Source organism: Saccoglossus kowalevskii, chromosome 12 (assembly GCF_978046115.1).
Source record: "Saccoglossus kowalevskii chromosome 12, keSacKowa6.1, whole genome shotgun sequence".
Taxonomy (NCBI): domain Eukaryota; kingdom Metazoa; phylum Hemichordata; class Enteropneusta; family Harrimaniidae; genus Saccoglossus; species Saccoglossus kowalevskii.
This window is the reverse complement of record NC_140652.1, coordinates 37,684,422-37,702,150: the sequence shown is the minus strand read 5'-3', so window position 1 is coordinate 37,702,150 and position 17,729 is coordinate 37,684,422. Positions and strand designations below refer to the sequence as shown.

The window sequence follows — 17,729 nt, the reverse complement described above, 5'->3', positions numbered from 1 at the left end:
TGATTTTTTTTTTGAAAATTAGTATTTATTGATTTTCAGCCCCCAAGTGACTGTGTTTTTAACTAACTCTTCTGTGATTTTTTGTGTGGCTTGGCTGATTTTGTTCATACTTGACAGGTAGGTCGTACCATCACTAATTGGAAAAACAATCCTGACCCACCACTACCATGGCAACAGCCAAAATCTGTTTTTTGAATACTTTCGTCCCAAATGTATTACCTCCTACCAGTCTTGTAATAGCAGTGTTCAAATAATCATGCCTTTTATTTTGGCTACGTTGCGCAATGGTAAGATATCACCGGCGCCGACATTGTTACACTGTATCAATTGGGATTTCAAGGGGAAATTATGCACATATCATAGAGTGGTGTCATTTGCTACTTTGTAGCTTCAATCAGCATCTCTTAATTTTGGACAAAGGATGACACAACAAAGCACTACTGAATAGTAAAGACAACGGCACCATTTTGGATGAATAAGCACTAATTATTTAATTGGAGCTGAACTTAAACTGCCATATCTTTCCCCTTTTTTATTGAATTTTCACCAAATGAACTTTATATCAATGTTTATCTAATGTCATTAGAGGGCAATATATAGACCATCTGTTACCATAGAAACAGGCATATTCAAATTTCATTTAAAATCATCTGTCAGTGTCAATAAAGATAAACAAGTTTTACTTTCGTTTATGTTGCCTTCGTTTTTATTGAAAACGCCCTCGTCGACCGGCTATGCGCTCTACCTAGTCTGGTTCCCTGCCCCATTTCAACGCTGAGGGCGGTTTTAGAAAAGGGTCAGGTACGGGGTATTACATCCAAGGCGGTTATTGGTAGTTACGTATGGAACATCTGATTCGTCACTGAGACAATTCAACATGGCGGCTTCCATGGACATGGAGTTTGTTATGAAAACAAAGATTGCTTTAGCACATGTAAACGCAAACAGTCATTCATGTTACACATATTTAAGACCAAAGCAAGTTGATTGTTTGAAGGCATCCACTGATAGTGATTGTATAGGCTTGTTGCCTACCGGTTATGGAAAATCACTGATTTTTGAGTGCCTTCCCTACATGTCAGCTTCACACAGTCCCAGGACAGTGATCTTGATCTCGCCATTGAATGCTATTATAGAAGAACAGTCTCGTAGACTCGGCGCAAGGTCAGTGCGGTTAAATCCGGAGTTTGACTGTAGTTTGTCCAGTTTCATTAGTTGTGAGTATTTGTATATACTGTCTCACCCAGAACACATAATGACCAAGAAACTCTTCGCCGTATTTCGTGGCGACATTTGGCAACACAAGGTATCTCATATTGTTGTTGACGAAGCACACTGTGTAGTACAATGGGGAAGTGATTTCCGTCCGGAATATCGAAATCTGAAAGACCTATGGCCACCGGTACGAAAAGAACACAGCAAGAAATATCATCACATCTTTTGCTTACCAATCCTGTTATTATCGCTGCCAGCATAGATAGACCAAACATAATGTTCCATGTGACAAAAAGACTTCCAAACAACAGAATTGAAGAGTCTTTTAAGGAGATCTTCAAACCACTTATTGATGAATTGCGCAGTAAACAGGAATGTTTTCCACGAACAATTGTTTACTCATCACTTAAATGGTGTGGATTTGCTCACGAATTGTCCTTAATGCCAACTTTTGACAGTGATATAGATGATATATCTGGTCTGGTGGCTCAATTCCATGCCTCATGCACTAACAAGGTAAATTTAAGTTATTTTGTTAACTATAAATACTAACTTGGATATGACTTCTACTGTTTAACGATTGTTTTCCATATTCTGTATGGTATGGTATGTTATTTTTGTTGTTGTATAGTAAATAACAAATTGGTCCTCTGATGGTTTTACCAATAAAAAAATAAAGTGAATATTTATTTGTTAATTGTTATATATATAAATCATTTGTTCCGGGGGTATAAGCAGCTTTGTCTATAACATTTAGGTAAACAATGTGGCTGTTGCCTCATCAAATGACACACTGAAAGATCAGACACGTGATAAGTGTGTGTTCTTTATCAAATTGGTGAATGCAGTTCACTTTACACTTAAGCCAAATTTGTATAAAAGATATAGCGACTGTGCCCCTTTAACTGTATTTGCTATATTAGATGTTTATCTCCAACACAAGAACAGATAAGCCATCAACATTTGTTGTATACTGTTCTGTATATTAATAATTTGTGCATTTTTTTTTACTATAAATGCACCTCTGTCATTTAACTATCATGTGATATTCTGTTACATTACCTTTGCCACAACAATTAACTTGAGCCATTTGGCTATTTCATATCAACTTGCATATTGACAATTTATATATCATACTTTTATCATTAAGCAGATGAAGAAAGAGGTGATCGATGGCATGCAGACCATGAATTGTGGTATCAGATTGTTATTTGCAACTGAGGCATATGGGATGGGTGCAGATCCAAAACCAATCAGGCGAATTATCCATGCTGGTGTACCAAGAACAATGGAAAGTATGTTAAAATGCATGTAGTTCAGTCTAAATGTAGTAATGCAATGTTACGCACAAAATTCATGAATTTTCAGAGCGCATTGTACATATTTGACATACAATGTGTAAAACCAAGTTCCTTTATTGTGTGCATGATCTTATTATTATACTGCTTGTAAGTGTTGCCAACATTTTGAATGTTTTATTTGTTTTGATTATTTAATGACCACAAGCAATTGGTTGGTTCAAGAGAATCTGAAGTCCCAATAATCCTGTAATCCTGTCATGAGTGTAGTTATTGGATGACGATGATGGCTAGGAAAGTTATTTTATGATGAAATGCCACAGGTTACATCATAGAATGGATATAACAATTGATGTCAGTCACCCAAGAGAACTCATGAAAATACGCATTTGCTCAATATGAGAAGTGCATCTTCAATAGAAGTGTACAATAAACTAAACTTTTCCTGTACTGTATAGAGATATATTACCATGTCATTTACCTATGCATATGCTCTAGTAATACAACAAATACAGTCCAGTACCATATTGCACTATTTTTGTAACTTGTAGTGAAGCTACTTAAATGTTAAATACAATTCTCATTTGTTCATTAGCATACATTCAGGAAGTTGGCAGATGTGGGAGAGATGGGGAAGAATCTGAGGCTATTTTGTACTACAACGCATCTGACATAGCACACAATGTGAAAGGCATGAATGAGGAAATGAGGAAATACTGTACAACAGATGAATGTCGTAGAGTGTCACTAGCCTCACATTTTGGTCAGGAATTTCCCAAGGACTATATCATTAAACATCAGTGCTGTGACAATTGCAAGCTATTGTGTGACTGTACCATCTGTGATTCTCAGTTTCATTATCATCAGGCTGTACATCAGATCCTATTGTTGCGGGCTGTTAGCAGCCAGCTGAAACTGATGGCTGTTAGCAGCCATCAGGAGCAGAATCTGATGTACAGTCAGATGCTGATGAAAGTGATTTTGATGATCACAAAGCACAGGTAATATGTGATGTGTTATTACAGTATTTTGAAGCTGAAAATAACATCTGTAATGCACCTTCTCCTTCAGTTGTCACAGGATGGACACCATCTTTAGCGGAGAAGATATCTTCAAAATATACAAGATACTCCAATCGCAAGTTTTTGATTTCTGATTTTTATTTGGAGGATCAATATGTTGATAATATAATTTCTCTTATTTTGCAAAAGTAGAAAGAGGAGAATCTTTATAGTTATGTACCTCAAATTTTCACTGGAAACTGAGGGGAAATGTTATTTGCTGATGTGTTTGCTTCCAGTTGAAAGCATACAAATTAATATATATGTATATATGGGTGCTTCAAGACATGCATATTCAAAACAATAGTGAGACATTTTGTTAGAGCAGGGTTTCATGCTGTAAAAATAAGGATAAATTCTGAAAGTTGATCACTTTGTTGGATGTGTTGATGGAGTACTGTTACGTATATTCAATAAAGTGACCAAAGACTAATTTATCCTTAATTAATATGGCAACTCACTTATTGTTAGCATGTAGTGATACTCTATATATTGTCAATGTATATACTGATTGGGAGCTCAAACAATGGCATGCAATACATTGATAAAACAATACTGTTTTCAACTGGATGTCCAATACTCTTTGACAATGATTTCTAGTTCATGAAAAAAAATGTGTGTTTGTATGATACATTTTATCACACACATCAATTAAGCGCTGTGCCTTAGTGTTCATAATCCCCCTCAGTTTTCAGTGATACACCTTACTTTGACAATATATTTCACCTAAGTTTTGAATCTGTGTGTCTTGAAGTCCTATATATATATATATATATCAATTTGTATGCTTGCTCTCAACTGCAATTTAGATTAGGGCTAGACCATTTGATATCCTGGATGCACAGGATTCACAGCAATAAATTCATGGCACATAGACCCCTTTCATAAATCAAGCGCCCTCACTCATTAACCGTTGACCTTAACTCAGAGTGAGGCCAGTAGGTAATGAATGCTTAGCAGTGTGTTTTTACCATAGAGTGTACAGTGCAGACGGTCCTTTTAAAAGCTAATAAACTCCCTTGGTTGTGAAATAATTAGTATTTTTATATTTTGTAGAGTTCAAGGGTGAGGTTTCCTGTGTATTTAGAGAGGAACTATGCTAGATTTATGAAAGGGGTCTATTGCTTAGATAATCAGAAGGAAAAACTTATGTCACTATCCTGTGAGAGGAGATATGTTTTTGCTTTGATCTACCAGGATATCCTTTATTTAAAAAAAACTGTTCATGGTATTTCCATTAAAATCCTCGGAGCTTATCAGTTTATCAGTTTTGGGAATTAACCAGCTAATTCTCATATGGTTTTTGTTACTTAGTTTGAATTGTCTGAACGTATTTGTACCAAATTTAAGGATTAGACATTATATATTTGCATCTTACTTCTAGACACCTTGACTGATTTGGACCAAATTTGGTGTGATGACAAAGAGTCCCTCAGTGAATGTTATAATGATGTTACCTTTCTGAGAGGGGCATTTTTGAGGGGGCGGAGGGTGGTTTTTATATATTTGCCTTTTACTCCAAGACTCCTTGACCAATTTTGGTGTTGTGACAAAGAGTCTCCTAGTGAATGTTATAATGGTGTTACTTTTCTGAGAGGGTCAATTTTGAGGGGAGGGGGGGTGTGATTTTTATATATTTGCGTTTTACTCCAAGACTCCTTGACCAATTTTGGTGTTGTGACAAAGAGTCTCCTAGTGAATGTTATAATGGTGTTACTTTTCTGAGAGGGTCAATTTTGAGGGGAGGGGGGGTGTGATTTTTATATATTTGCGTTTTACTCCAAAACCCCTTGACCGATTTGGACCAAATTTGGTGTGATGACAAAGAGTACCCCTGCGGGTGTCCTAATAGCAGTTTTTTTTTTTTGGGGGGGGGGTATGAATTCATTTAACTCCAAGGCCATGTGACCGATTTGAACCAAAATTGGTGTGATGAGTAAGGGTCCCAATCGAATGTTTTAAAGTTTTTAAAGGGACTTATATTTGGAGGGGGAGAAGAGGGTGGTGTGATATAGTTTTTTTCAAGACCCCTTGAACTAAATTTGGTGTATTACAGCCCTGTACCAATGCTGCCATAGGTTCGAAACTAGTTGATCGCTGCTTGCAGCTATATTTCAAATGTGTTAAGCTGGTACATTTCACAATACAGCAGAGCTGTATCAACCGATAGACTGCTTGTTTTACAAATGTATATATAATTTGGATATGCCAGCCTGCAGCAATTAATTTCTATACATATGCATATCTAAGTGCTGATACACAGCATACAAGTTGGTAATTCACAAGGACTGTGCTGTGCATGACTTGTTTGTTAATGCAATCAAGTCAACCTCACTCTTGTAACAACTCTTGTGCAATGTGCAATTAGGTTCATGCAACTCTGCACACATTTCTTGATGTCTGTCCAATACGATTGTTCACAATATGTGGGAGCCCTTTTGAAGCTTTCTTTGGGTCGAAAAATACCAATGACACAATTACTAAATTGATGAGACAGGGATGTTTATTTACAAATATTTTATGTGGTATGTACCAAACTTGCAGTGAAACATGTATATAATAAATGATTATCTTTAACTTAAAAAAAAACATTGTGCTGTCTTACTTGCATATGTAATATTCACAGTGGTGGAAAGATGTAACCCTGGAAATTGTCACACTATGAAGCCCACATTTGTAAAATTGCTGATGCATTTAAATCAGTGTCACAGCATTAGTGTCATTTGGGCCAATAACATTTTGATTTTTACATGGCACTCTATGGCTGTGATGCGCATAAATGTTGCAGTTTCTAATTTATAAATCCAGTGAACATGACCACTCACTCATACTTAGATGTACTGTATTTGTTACATTAGAAGCGCATGCTCTTAACTACATGTCAAGGTCTGTCTGGCAAAAATAATTGATACTCTAACACTACAGTATACAAACAATTCAAATTTTGGTTTAGGTGCGCTTCTAATGTAGCAAATACACATATGGTACACAAATTACTTGTAAATTTATTTTCTGAGGTCGAGTATATCATAGAGGAAATTTAGTGCCATTATAAACATTACACTAAATATGTGATATCAGATAAGCATAGGGGTTAAAGACTATTTATGGTGGCATAACATAGCATAGGACCACTAAAACCCTGGAATCTGACTCGCTTGAAGACCTGGAACCCATATTTGTGATGGGGTTTTGCCACACAAAATGTGCTGACCATTATATATAAAATCAAATTCTTTTGAAAAAAGAAATATGAATTGTTTGGATGAACAAATATTCACCAAAATAAGTTATTATAATTAAGTGTCCCCTGGGAATTACATTGTACCGTAAAAACTCAATCAATTCGGCCATGTAAAAATAAATATTTTTGGGGGTGGGCCAATTGATTGAATAAATATAGAAAATATGTTTCCGAAGTGGTCGATTTGTTTGAATAATTTTTCAACGTTTTAAAACTGGGTTCGAAGTGTGTATCACCGGTAACTGAATAAATATATCGTTTTCCCGAGATTAGAGTAAAGGTTTCGTACTAGTCTGAGACTTGACCCAATTTTAAAACAAACTACGAGCGCGTTCAAGAAATCTGACGCAACCAGGCCACCTGCTGTTTTGTTGCCGTGAAGACGACAGTTTTATGTCACGCTCCCCGTAAATGTAAACAAACATGGAGTTGGACATTTTTCTGCACATCTTATTTCAACACTGTCAGTGATTTCGGTGATCTTACAACTTGACAAATTGGAGTGTTTCTTAAAGCTTTTTCCTTCAGCAACCAATGGAGATCTCGCACATCGCTTCACATTCGAATTTAGTCTGCTCGAAGTTTGGCATTTCTCTCGAAATTCATTCACCTGACGATCTAGTGTCAACAAATGGCGTTCACAATTCCTACAAATCAAACCCTCAGTCACCTCTACTTCGCCATATTTCGACAACAACAACTTCAAGTTATGTTTCCCGGTACCTTCGTGGATTTTTTTTGTTCGTGTCCCCACTGTACTACAAACAAAACACGCTTGAGATGAATTACTTATCTCGACCGGCGTACATGTCACACTGGAGGCAGCCATTTTGTTTGTTGCGAAGTAACCATGTGACCATCATGTGACTGTCATCCATTTTGGCCAGAAATCTGACCAAGATGTCGGCCCGTACCTGACCTTGTTTTTCTTTGAGCCCTCAGCGGTGAAAACTTGGGCAGGGAACCAGACTAGATTGAAAATTGATCCATCAGTAACTGTGGTTCGTTCACTGAAACCAATTTAAAATAATGCAAGTACAAGTACCACCATTATCGATTGGCACAGAACGTGAAATTGCGAAAACGACCTAGTGTCAAAAGAGATGTTAAAGATTAACTGACTGCAGTACGGGCAGTATTTGTCCATTATGACTTGTGATTGATCAAGTAAATATTTCATATAAAACAAATTTGACAGAATTGTATTAAAAATGTTATTAGCGGGTTATTGTTCAACGCATTCTGGTTGCCATGTCAAACATATGAACATAGAAAAAGTAGAACCTGGTCATATAAATTTATATTCATTATTGTACTTTGGAATTGATATTTTGTTGTTATTTGTTTTATCGAGATGTTTTAATTAAATTGCGGTATCAGCTGATAATATTTATAATACTAGATGACACATTTCCAATTGAAGAACTTCCTTCACTGCCATGTCCTGGGGTATGTTCTTATCATAACCACGACACCTCATAGTTGACTATCGATCAAGTCAACGTTGTAACTACCGACTATAGATCGATGTCCAAGTGCAATGAAGCAATTCATCGGTTGGGGCAAAGTACGGTACAGTACAGTTATATAATGAACTGTAGACTTACAACTGTAGACATTACATCTGGCGCAATTTGTTTATATATTTTGAACAAAATCATTTTTTATATCGACGACCGAAAAAAAAAATTACTAGTTTTTATTGGTAAACAACTGGTAAATGATTTCAGCGTAGATTATATGTAATTAAATTTTAATTACTTTGCCAGTAAATTATTATTATTGTTAACTATTTATTATTGTTAACTATTTATTTTAATAAATAAAAATATTTACTTTTAAAATTATTTACTTTACTTTACTTTACCGTTCAATATAACTGTGTTGACTTTAAACAATATTTGAGTCTCATATGTCGACGAAAGGACAGTTATATTTTAGTGAATGGCAACCATTTCGGCATTTTTTTTCGCTGGATCCTATGATGACGACATTATGTAATCTTTACTTATTGGTTGATGATATGGTGACTGAAGGGGTACCTCTATATCCTGAATTGTTTTGAAAATCTGAATTTTAAAAAGTAATGAAAAATGATAAATTATGTTACACTGCACTATAATAAACCTCGTACATAATAACCTACTGTTAGACTATTTGCATATGACTTTCACAAAAACCTGAAACCCATTTACAGAATATAATTGTAATATAGGATGGATCTCGATCAAAAGAAAATATAAAAATTAAATAACTGATTTCCAAACGTTGGGGTCACAAGTCTATAATTGTTGAGAAAATGGGGATTGTTTTTTAGTGAATGACGGCCATTTTGTTTTATGAAACCATTACCATTGGTTACTGTATCGTGACTGATGAAATACTTTTTGATCTCTTTAACTGATTGAAAAATCTGTTTTTAAAAAGTGCTAAAATAACGTTTTTGAAAAATATTATGAAAATGTTATTAAACTATGGCACTGTGTAACACTCAAAAATTTTGTTCGGTATTGTTAAAATGGTTTGATTTCATGTTTTGTATTCAAGTAATGACTTCGAGACGCGCACAGCAAATCTTCACCAACTTAGCATAACTTAATATAATAAATACGTAAAAAGTTAACGCAACGAACTATTTTTTTAAAAGGAAGCAAACAAGTTTAATACATCATTTTTATGTTGTAAGGTTATGTGGAGGGGGGGGGGGGGTAAATATTAATGGAGTTGATGTGAATAGCGCCACTAACGACAGTGTGATGTGAATGCGGAAGCATGTGAGTGTCATGTGAGGTCGCCATTACAACGAATTTTGCTGTGTTTATTTTAAATACTAAGTCCTGAGTTGAGGTGATTTTAAACACGTTTTCGTATAGCTATGGACGAGGACGGATTACCAATAGTTGGACCTGGTGTAGATCTGACTAAGGCAAGTGACAGTCGTTTTAAATGTAGACATTTCCTTACGTATCGAACAAACACAGTCTGAGAAGCGACAGTTTTATTTTAATGTCGGGAGCTGGATCCCATTCATTGCTATGTGTTATTATATTCTATGTACTTCTAACATTATTCACTGATCATAATTTGTGCAACGAGTTGAATTGACGCTCTGTCGATGAACTTAATTGCAGTACCTCCAAAGATAACAAAAGCGCTTGACGAACTAGGCTCATACATAGGAAGATTTATTTAAAATTATATTATACCAGTCATAGTCCCTCTATCCAGGGAGCTGTAATGAGAATTACAGCTCCCTGCTCTATCAGATAGAGGGACTGTGTACCAGTGTATCACTGCCATGAATGCATCATTGTGATTGGTTGGGAGACTGTTTTAATTTATGCAAGCTATGGTCAAATTAAGCAATAACCCCACCCCTACACCCGCCCACCCCCACCCCCACCCCCACCCCCGCCGAAGGTATACCATGAGGTATTGCACAATTCACAACATGCGGCGAGTGCATATATGGAGTGAATTGTGCAATATCAAGTGGTATACCCAACTTCGGCGGGGGTTATTGCTATTATATTATACCAGTATATTGACAATTCGATAAAACTCGTAAAAAAAGAGTTTACTTTCATCTACTAAAAGATCATGATTATGGCCCTTGAACATGAATATTATAAGAATAGTATGTAGTTGTACGCTGATTGCATACAAAAATTATATGCGCAACACAGTTCAAATTGAATACAAACTAATTTTTATTCCGCATGAAAAAGAAACGTATCCACGGTGATAGAGCAGCGTAAACACACAAATTAGCATAACAAAAGATGACCTTTCTGACCTTTTACTGACGCACAACGTGATTTGAAATACAGGGTCGTGTACAGTTTGGATCATTTAAACAACGGATTTTCCACGTTTTCATTCCGGTTTTTGTACAATTTGGATTGTAATTTGCCCATTGAAAGTTCAGTTGTGAAACAAACCGGTTTTGTGACTCCATCATACTACTTGTAACTGTGGATATTTGACGTTCAGCAGTACTTGCTTCAATCGTAATTTGAGACGCGGCGGGACGGGTGTATCATGTACGGCGACCGGCGCCGCGACCTCAGTTCCAACATCTGACCTGGTTACCTTTGGTATAACCAAATTTTTTGTGACAGTATGACTGACAAGTTTTTTCATTGTTCTGGGGTAAGTTTGATGGTGTAAGATCGGATTCTCGCATCATTTTTGTGACACGTACATGATATGCTTTGTCTCAACTCCGCCCGAAAGAAAGACTTTGCCGTCGCTCTAATACAGTGGTTGGTGTACACTCGACACAAATCTGCAGTTTTCGAAATAACCTTCATCATCTTCTGTAATTTATTTACCCATAGTGGAGAATTACAATACCATATATCCTCGTTGAATCCTGCATTGTCCTGTGTTCTTTGAAAGAGATGGCAATTACCCGGGTGCAAGTTCACTGCAATTTTGTCAGCTAGAATTCGAACGCCGCTACGGCTCACCGGTTGTAATTCAAGTTAGTGGCATACATTTTTGCCTGTGACTCATAGTTTTTTGCATTTTTTTTGTCCTTCAATCCCGCAATCTTATCTAGTACTTAAAGATCATGTTTTCTTTGTTGGAGGTTCGCAATCCATCTCAAAGTCACAACACGAAGAACACAGCGTTCTGGCGTTCGTTTAGGCACCTCACGGTGTTGAGGGACGGTGGTTTAAGTTTGTGTGGCGAATGACAATCACCCAACGACCCACGCTCACAACTTGGATCCCACCATTAACAAAAAGCAATATTATGGTTTTATAACTTTTCAGATGTTTTTAATTCAGTATTTTTTTCAATATTCTTCCAAAATTCAACCACTATATTTCCCTAAAAATCAAATACTAACAGTTTTATGTATTTCCGTATTAAACCTGTAGTCAATTCATGTTCCAGGGCCACTTAGCTGTGCATTATCAGCCAATATACCTAGGATAATGCACAGTTATGGTGTTTCAAATCATGTGCATTAACTTTTCATTCATTCGGCCCTATAAATTTACCAACATTGTCAGACGCCTGTTGATTTATTCGTGTGGTTAGTTGCAGAAGAGAATACGTGGACGTCTAGGTCCATGGGGCCGAATACTGGTCTATCTGTAATAAATCGACAGGCCTCTAACAGTGTCGGTAAATTTATAAGGCCGAATGAATAAAACGTTTGCACTGGACACGTTTCTTCCACAGGCGTAAAAAGGTTAATGCACACGTTTTTTTTGCACACAAAATTTTCATTCAACCTCACACACATCATTTTTAAAAACACACATGTCATTTTAAACACACACGTCATTTTTAAACACACGCGTCATTTTTAAACACACGTCGCTTTTAAACACACGTCATTTGTTAAACACACATTATTTTTAAATACACATGCCATTTTTAAACACACGTCATTTTAATACACGCATCATTTTTAAAACACATTCATTTTTAAATGCACATTATTTTTAATACACACATGTCATTTTTTAGCTCCGCTGTCGACTTTGTCGAGCGGAGCTTATCATATGAGTGATTGTCCGTCGGCGTCGTCCATCGTCGTCCGTGTCAATGTTTTACTTTTTCGACTTCTTCTTGAAAACTACAAGCCTGGGGTAGACCTCTCTTAGATTTGTTCATTTCATGATGATATCTTCAATTCTCTAATTTTGGTGAATATTTTTGTAATTTTTAGTAAAAAGTGATATTTTCGACTTCTTGTTAAAAACCGCAAGTCCAATTGCTTTGATATTGCATATATAGATGCTACATGTGGACCTTTCTCAGATTTGTTCATTTCAGGATGATATCTTCAATTCTCTAATTTTGGTGAATATTTTTGTAATTTTTGGTAAAAAGTGATATTTTCGACTTCTTGTTAAAAACCGCAAGTCCAATTGCTTTGATATTGCATATACAGATACTACATGTGGACCTTTCTCAGATTTGTTCATTTCGTGATGATATCTTAAATTCTCTAATTTTGGTGAATATTTTTGTCATTTTTGGTAAAAAATGATATTTTCGACTTCTTGTTAAAAACCAAAGGTTCAATTGCTTTGATATTACATATATAGGGTACTACATGTGGACCTTTCTCAGATTTGTTCATTTTGTGATGATATCCTAAATTCTCTAATTTTGGTGAATATTTTTGTCATTTTTGGTAAATAGTGATATTTTTGACTTCTTGTTAAAAACCGCAAGTCCAATTGCTTTGATATTGCATATACAGATACCACATGTGGACCTTTCTCAGATTTGTTCATTTCGTGATGATATCTTAAATTCTCTAATTTTGGTGACTATTTTTGTCATTTTTGGTAAAAAGTGATATTTTCGACTTCTTGTTAAAAACCAAAAGTCCAATTGCTTTGATATTACATATATAAATGTTACATGTGGACCTTTCTGAGATTTGTTCTTTTCGTGATGATATCCTCAATTCCCTAATTTTGGTGAATATTTTTGTAATTTTTGGTAAAAAGTGATATTTTCGATTTCTTGTTAAAAATCACAAGTCCAATTGCTAATAAACAAGAAACATGTTTGAGAATAAACAAAATCTGAAGACAGAAATGGTTAAAACAATATTAAAACAAGCAGTCTGTCAGCTGAGATAGCTCCGCTGTTATCAATGCACATTTCAGTTAAAGAACAGAAGATATCATTGGAAAATGAACAATATGTATAGTATTAAAGCAATTGGACTTTCTGTTTTTAACAAGAAGTCAAAAATATCACTTTTTACCAAAAAATTAGAGAATTGAAGATGTCATCATGAAATGAATAAATTTAAGAGAGGTCTACCCAAGGTACATATACATCAAGTATCAAAGCATTCAGACTTGTAGTTTTCAAGAAGAAGTTGAAAAAATAAAAAGTTGACATGAACGGCGACGGACAATCACTCATACGTGTATGATAAAAATTGAAATTAAATTCCTAGAAAAATACTACAGAAGTGTTAAATGGTGACAACAAGGAAGCAAATCACAAAAATAAACTGCACACGTATAGGCAGTATAAATCAGATTTCTCATTCAAATAATAGTTCGACATAATTGGATATTCTTTTACCAAATTAAGGATTTTTTTTCAGAAATATTTGTGAACCGGCATAGGTATGGGTGAGTTGTGCATTGGCATGAGTGGGAAATTCTCGCGCTCGGCTAACGGTACTCGTACCGGGATACAAGGCAAAAGGCCTGAGGGCATCTGCAGTCTGATTTTTCAGGCAGTGGGTTACCCGACTTTACTGGCAACAGCAAGGCTGCGTCCTAGAGGTTTTTCCTCCTATGGGGCCCGCCCAGGGTCTCGTTGTGGAACCATCCTCGCTCGGCGCCAGTTTTGCCGCTGAAATAAAGGCGTTGGTCGAAGGTCTATCGGGGCAGATTGCGTCCCTGGCAGGCCGGGTAGACCAAATGCAGTCGGAGCGAGCTGTCTCCACTGCGGCCTCTCAGCCGGCAAGCAGGAGGAAACATAGAAAGCACCGTTCGCATTCTAGACATGTCTCTTCCGGAGAGCCCCCTGTTCCCAGCCGTGACCCCTCCGCTAACTTGGGGAAGGCCGAGGCTCAGGCTAGTGACACCGGGTCTCCTCGGGGACCTCAGACACAAAACACCAAGACTCCATTGTCGGGGCAGGGCATACATTATACCTCCCCCCTGGGTTCAACCAGCCAAGGTTTCCCGCGCAGTACCGGACTTAATATTTTACCTTCAAGTCCAAGCTCCGCTGTGGGTTTCGACTCCCTTCTTGCCGACCCACGGACATTCCCAGAGGGAACCGACCCTGTCATGAGACGCACTCTCGAACATGCTCTCGCCCACATTTTTAAGCTGAGAGGTGGCAGTTTGTTCCCGTCGGATACAGTGAGTACCTCGGGTGGTCCCTCAGAGTCCACAATGCGTAATGACTCGGTAAGCCACGCCATTGGGGTGATGCGGAATATTAGCAGTCCAGGTGACACAATGTATATTCCTCCATCCTCGATCCTAAAGCAACCACTCACGGTCTATTCTACGCTGATGGGATCGCAGGCGCCGGGATCCAGATCGACCCCACCTGCATGTCTCCCCTGGTCCAGCCATGTGCTGAGCATGGAGGACGGCGCGCAGACAGTGTTGAGGGGCGGTCGTTGGTCAGCTGCAGAGGAGGTAACGCCAAAAGCCCCATGCTGGGGTGCATTCTTGTGCACGCCCAGGACTCTGAGACCTCAGACGCAGAACACACGCGCCTCCTAGACCAGGCGACACAGTTAATGGTAGGCCACCACAGGGCTATGTGCGATATCCTCCAGTGTCATTTGGCTCTCTTGGCCAGGGCTACTACTGTGCAGCGGGACACGGTTTTAAACGCGTGTGTTTTCAGCGGCGAACTGAGTCAGAGAGTACGCCACCGCCTCAGTTACACAAACTGGACATCACCCACCCTCTTTGATGGGGAGATAGCGGGTGCAGTCGCCGAGCTACTGGGGTGTAACAAACCAAATGGTTCAAGCCGAATCCGCTAGCCAGTTGGCCGCTGCCAAGGGTAAATGGAAGGCGCCGCAAGCACAGAAAACACAACGCCCTAGGACTAGCTACGCTAACCAGAGTCAGCCAGGAGGCAAGCGCTCATACCCTTCCACGAGAGGGAAGAGTAGCAGGGCGCCCCTGAGAAAGAGAGGACCAGGTGTTGGCTCCTCCTCCTCGGGTGGTCATCAACCCCGGCAGTGGGGAAAGCATGTTTAACACTAACCTCTGCGACGGGAGTGGGGGTGGTTGGGGGATCGGTCTTATGTTCGGCAAGGGATCAGTCTACAACTTGGTAACCCTAGTGATCCCCGGGGAAGCTCACCTCATGGAAGAAGAGACCCCCCCTCTTGCAACTGTAAAACCCATGGCCACCGATCCCTGTCACATGCAGATTGCACCGATGCATTTTGGCTTGGAGGCAGTGGGTAACCAATCCCTGGACGCTCCAGGTGGTGACACTCAGTTACAGAATACATGAACCACTGACATCTCCACCGCCACTGTCAGTGTCCTTCCCCCCCCCCCCCGTTGGGGGCACTGCCAGGGGATCCCCGCAAGGCGGAAGCAATCAGACAGACAGGAAGTAGACAGTTTGCTAGAAAAGGGTGCCATACACAGAATAGTTCAGCCGGCGCTAAGTCCGGGCTTCTACTCAAATGTATTCGTAGTACCCAAAGCTACAGGTGGCTGGCGTCCGGTTCTGGACCTAAGCAGACTAAATCAGTATGTGCTTCTCGATTGGTTCCGCATGGAGACACCATCCAGTGTCCTACTCTCCATCCACCGTTTCAACTGGCTAGCCTCTTAGACCTATGCGATGCATACCTGCACATACCGATGCATCTAGCGAGTTGCTCTCTCCTTTGATTCGCCCACCTGGGCCAAGTATGCAAATTTCGGGTGCTCCTCTTCGGATTATGCACAGCGCCCTACGTGTTCACCAGAGTGATGAAACAGGTAGTACTGCTGCTCCACCAAATGTTGGTACACATCAATCCGTACCTAGACGACTGGTTGTTACACAACCCAGACAAGGGGTTATTAGCCAGACAAGTAAGGCTAACGCAGGATTTACTCCACCAGTTGGGCTTCCAAGTAAATCAGAAAAAGTTCCATTTCGATCCGACTTAACAGTTGGTGTTTCTGGGCATGGAGTTCAACACTGAGGTAGGCCTGGTTCAAGCGCGTTGCCTAGCGCTAAGCAACCTAGCAGAACGCCTAGTCACCGTACCCTCAGTGTCCCTCTAACTAATGCGGCTCATCGGAATGCCCAAGGAATATGGCCCCCGCAGTGGGTTTGGGACCACCATATCAACTGGCTCTAGCTGAAAGCAGTGTACCAAGCACTATTATGCGTTCTACCCGTAGTTCGAGACCGCAGAGTCCTGCTCCGCACAGACAACACAGCGGTGGTCTCCTTTATCAACAAGGAGGGGGGACGCATTCCCCATCGTTGTCAGTCCTAGCAGAGCAAATTCTCCTTTGGTGCCTGGAATACAATGTGGAGCTAACCGCACACTACCTTCCAGGGGTGAGAAACGGTCTGGCAGACGTCCTTTCGAGGCGGCTCCGTCTCCATAACACTGAGTGGCAGATACCCCAGTTGGTAGACTCTAGGCTGTTTCGGCTGTGGGACGGTCCAAAAATAGACCTGTTTGCCGCACCCCGGAACGCTAAGCTTCCGACGTACGTAACACTCCTGCCGACACCAGGAGCCTGGGCCGTGGACACCTTATCGATCTCGTGGTCCCGCATGAATGCTAATTCACGGGGTACTGGAGAAACTTCGACAGGAGCCCACCTGCATATTAACTCTGGTGGCGCCCAATTGGTCGACCAAGGCCTGGTTTCTGCTCCTGCTAGGGAAACACCAGTAGTGCTTCTGGACTTACTGGACTTGCTGTCCCAACCGGACGGCGCACTGCCAACAAGCCCAGCAGTGTACCACTTACACGCATGGAGGCTCTCAGTAGACTCGCGCAGACGAAAGGTCTATCTAAGCAGGCTGCCAATGTCCTGGCCAGGGTGAACAGGGATTCCACCAACACTGCCTATGACTCGAAATGGCGAGCATACACTAATTGGTGTAGTGGAAGGGAGATTGATTCGTGCCATGAAAGACAAAAGTGATGGTGAGTGGGACGGAGGAGAAAGCCTTGGTGAGTAAGGTTGACCAATGTGGCATGTGTGGAAAGAGGGTAAAGGCAAATTCAGTGCGGTGTGTGAAATGTGGGAAGTGGATACATGGGAGATGTGCAAAGATGAAGAGGGTGACCCAAAGATTGGCAAGGAATTTTGCATGTGGAAGATGTAAGAATGGAGTTGGAAGGGTGGTGGAACAGGAAGAAAAGTTGTGTGATGAGGTTGAGTCAGTGAAGGAGTTTACATACCTGGGGGA

The 17,729-nt window shown here is 39.6% G+C and overlaps 1 protein-coding gene and 1 pseudogene across 2 annotated transcripts in view; both read left to right on the top strand.

Moving 5' to 3' along the window:
* Positions 1-860: 860 nt before the first annotated feature.
* Positions 861-3,727, top strand: LOC102800763 (uncharacterized; annotated as a pseudogene). Its single transcript, XR_014931056.1, has 3 exons — positions 861-1,731; positions 2,369-2,510; positions 3,109-3,727. The product of XR_014931056.1 is annotated as an uncharacterized LOC102800763 (transcript).
* Positions 3,728-9,600: 5,873 nt separating this feature from the next.
* The window catches only part of LOC144350033 (WASH complex subunit 3-like), a 49,665-nt gene continuing 41,536 nt past the window's right edge, over positions 9,601-17,729 (top strand). The window contains exon 1 of the mRNA XM_085506647.1: positions 9,601-9,744. Within this exon, the coding sequence (XP_085362773.1) occupies positions 9,694-9,744 (51 nt within the window). The 5' untranslated portion in view covers positions 9,601-9,693. The remainder of the gene's footprint in view (positions 9,745-17,729) is intronic.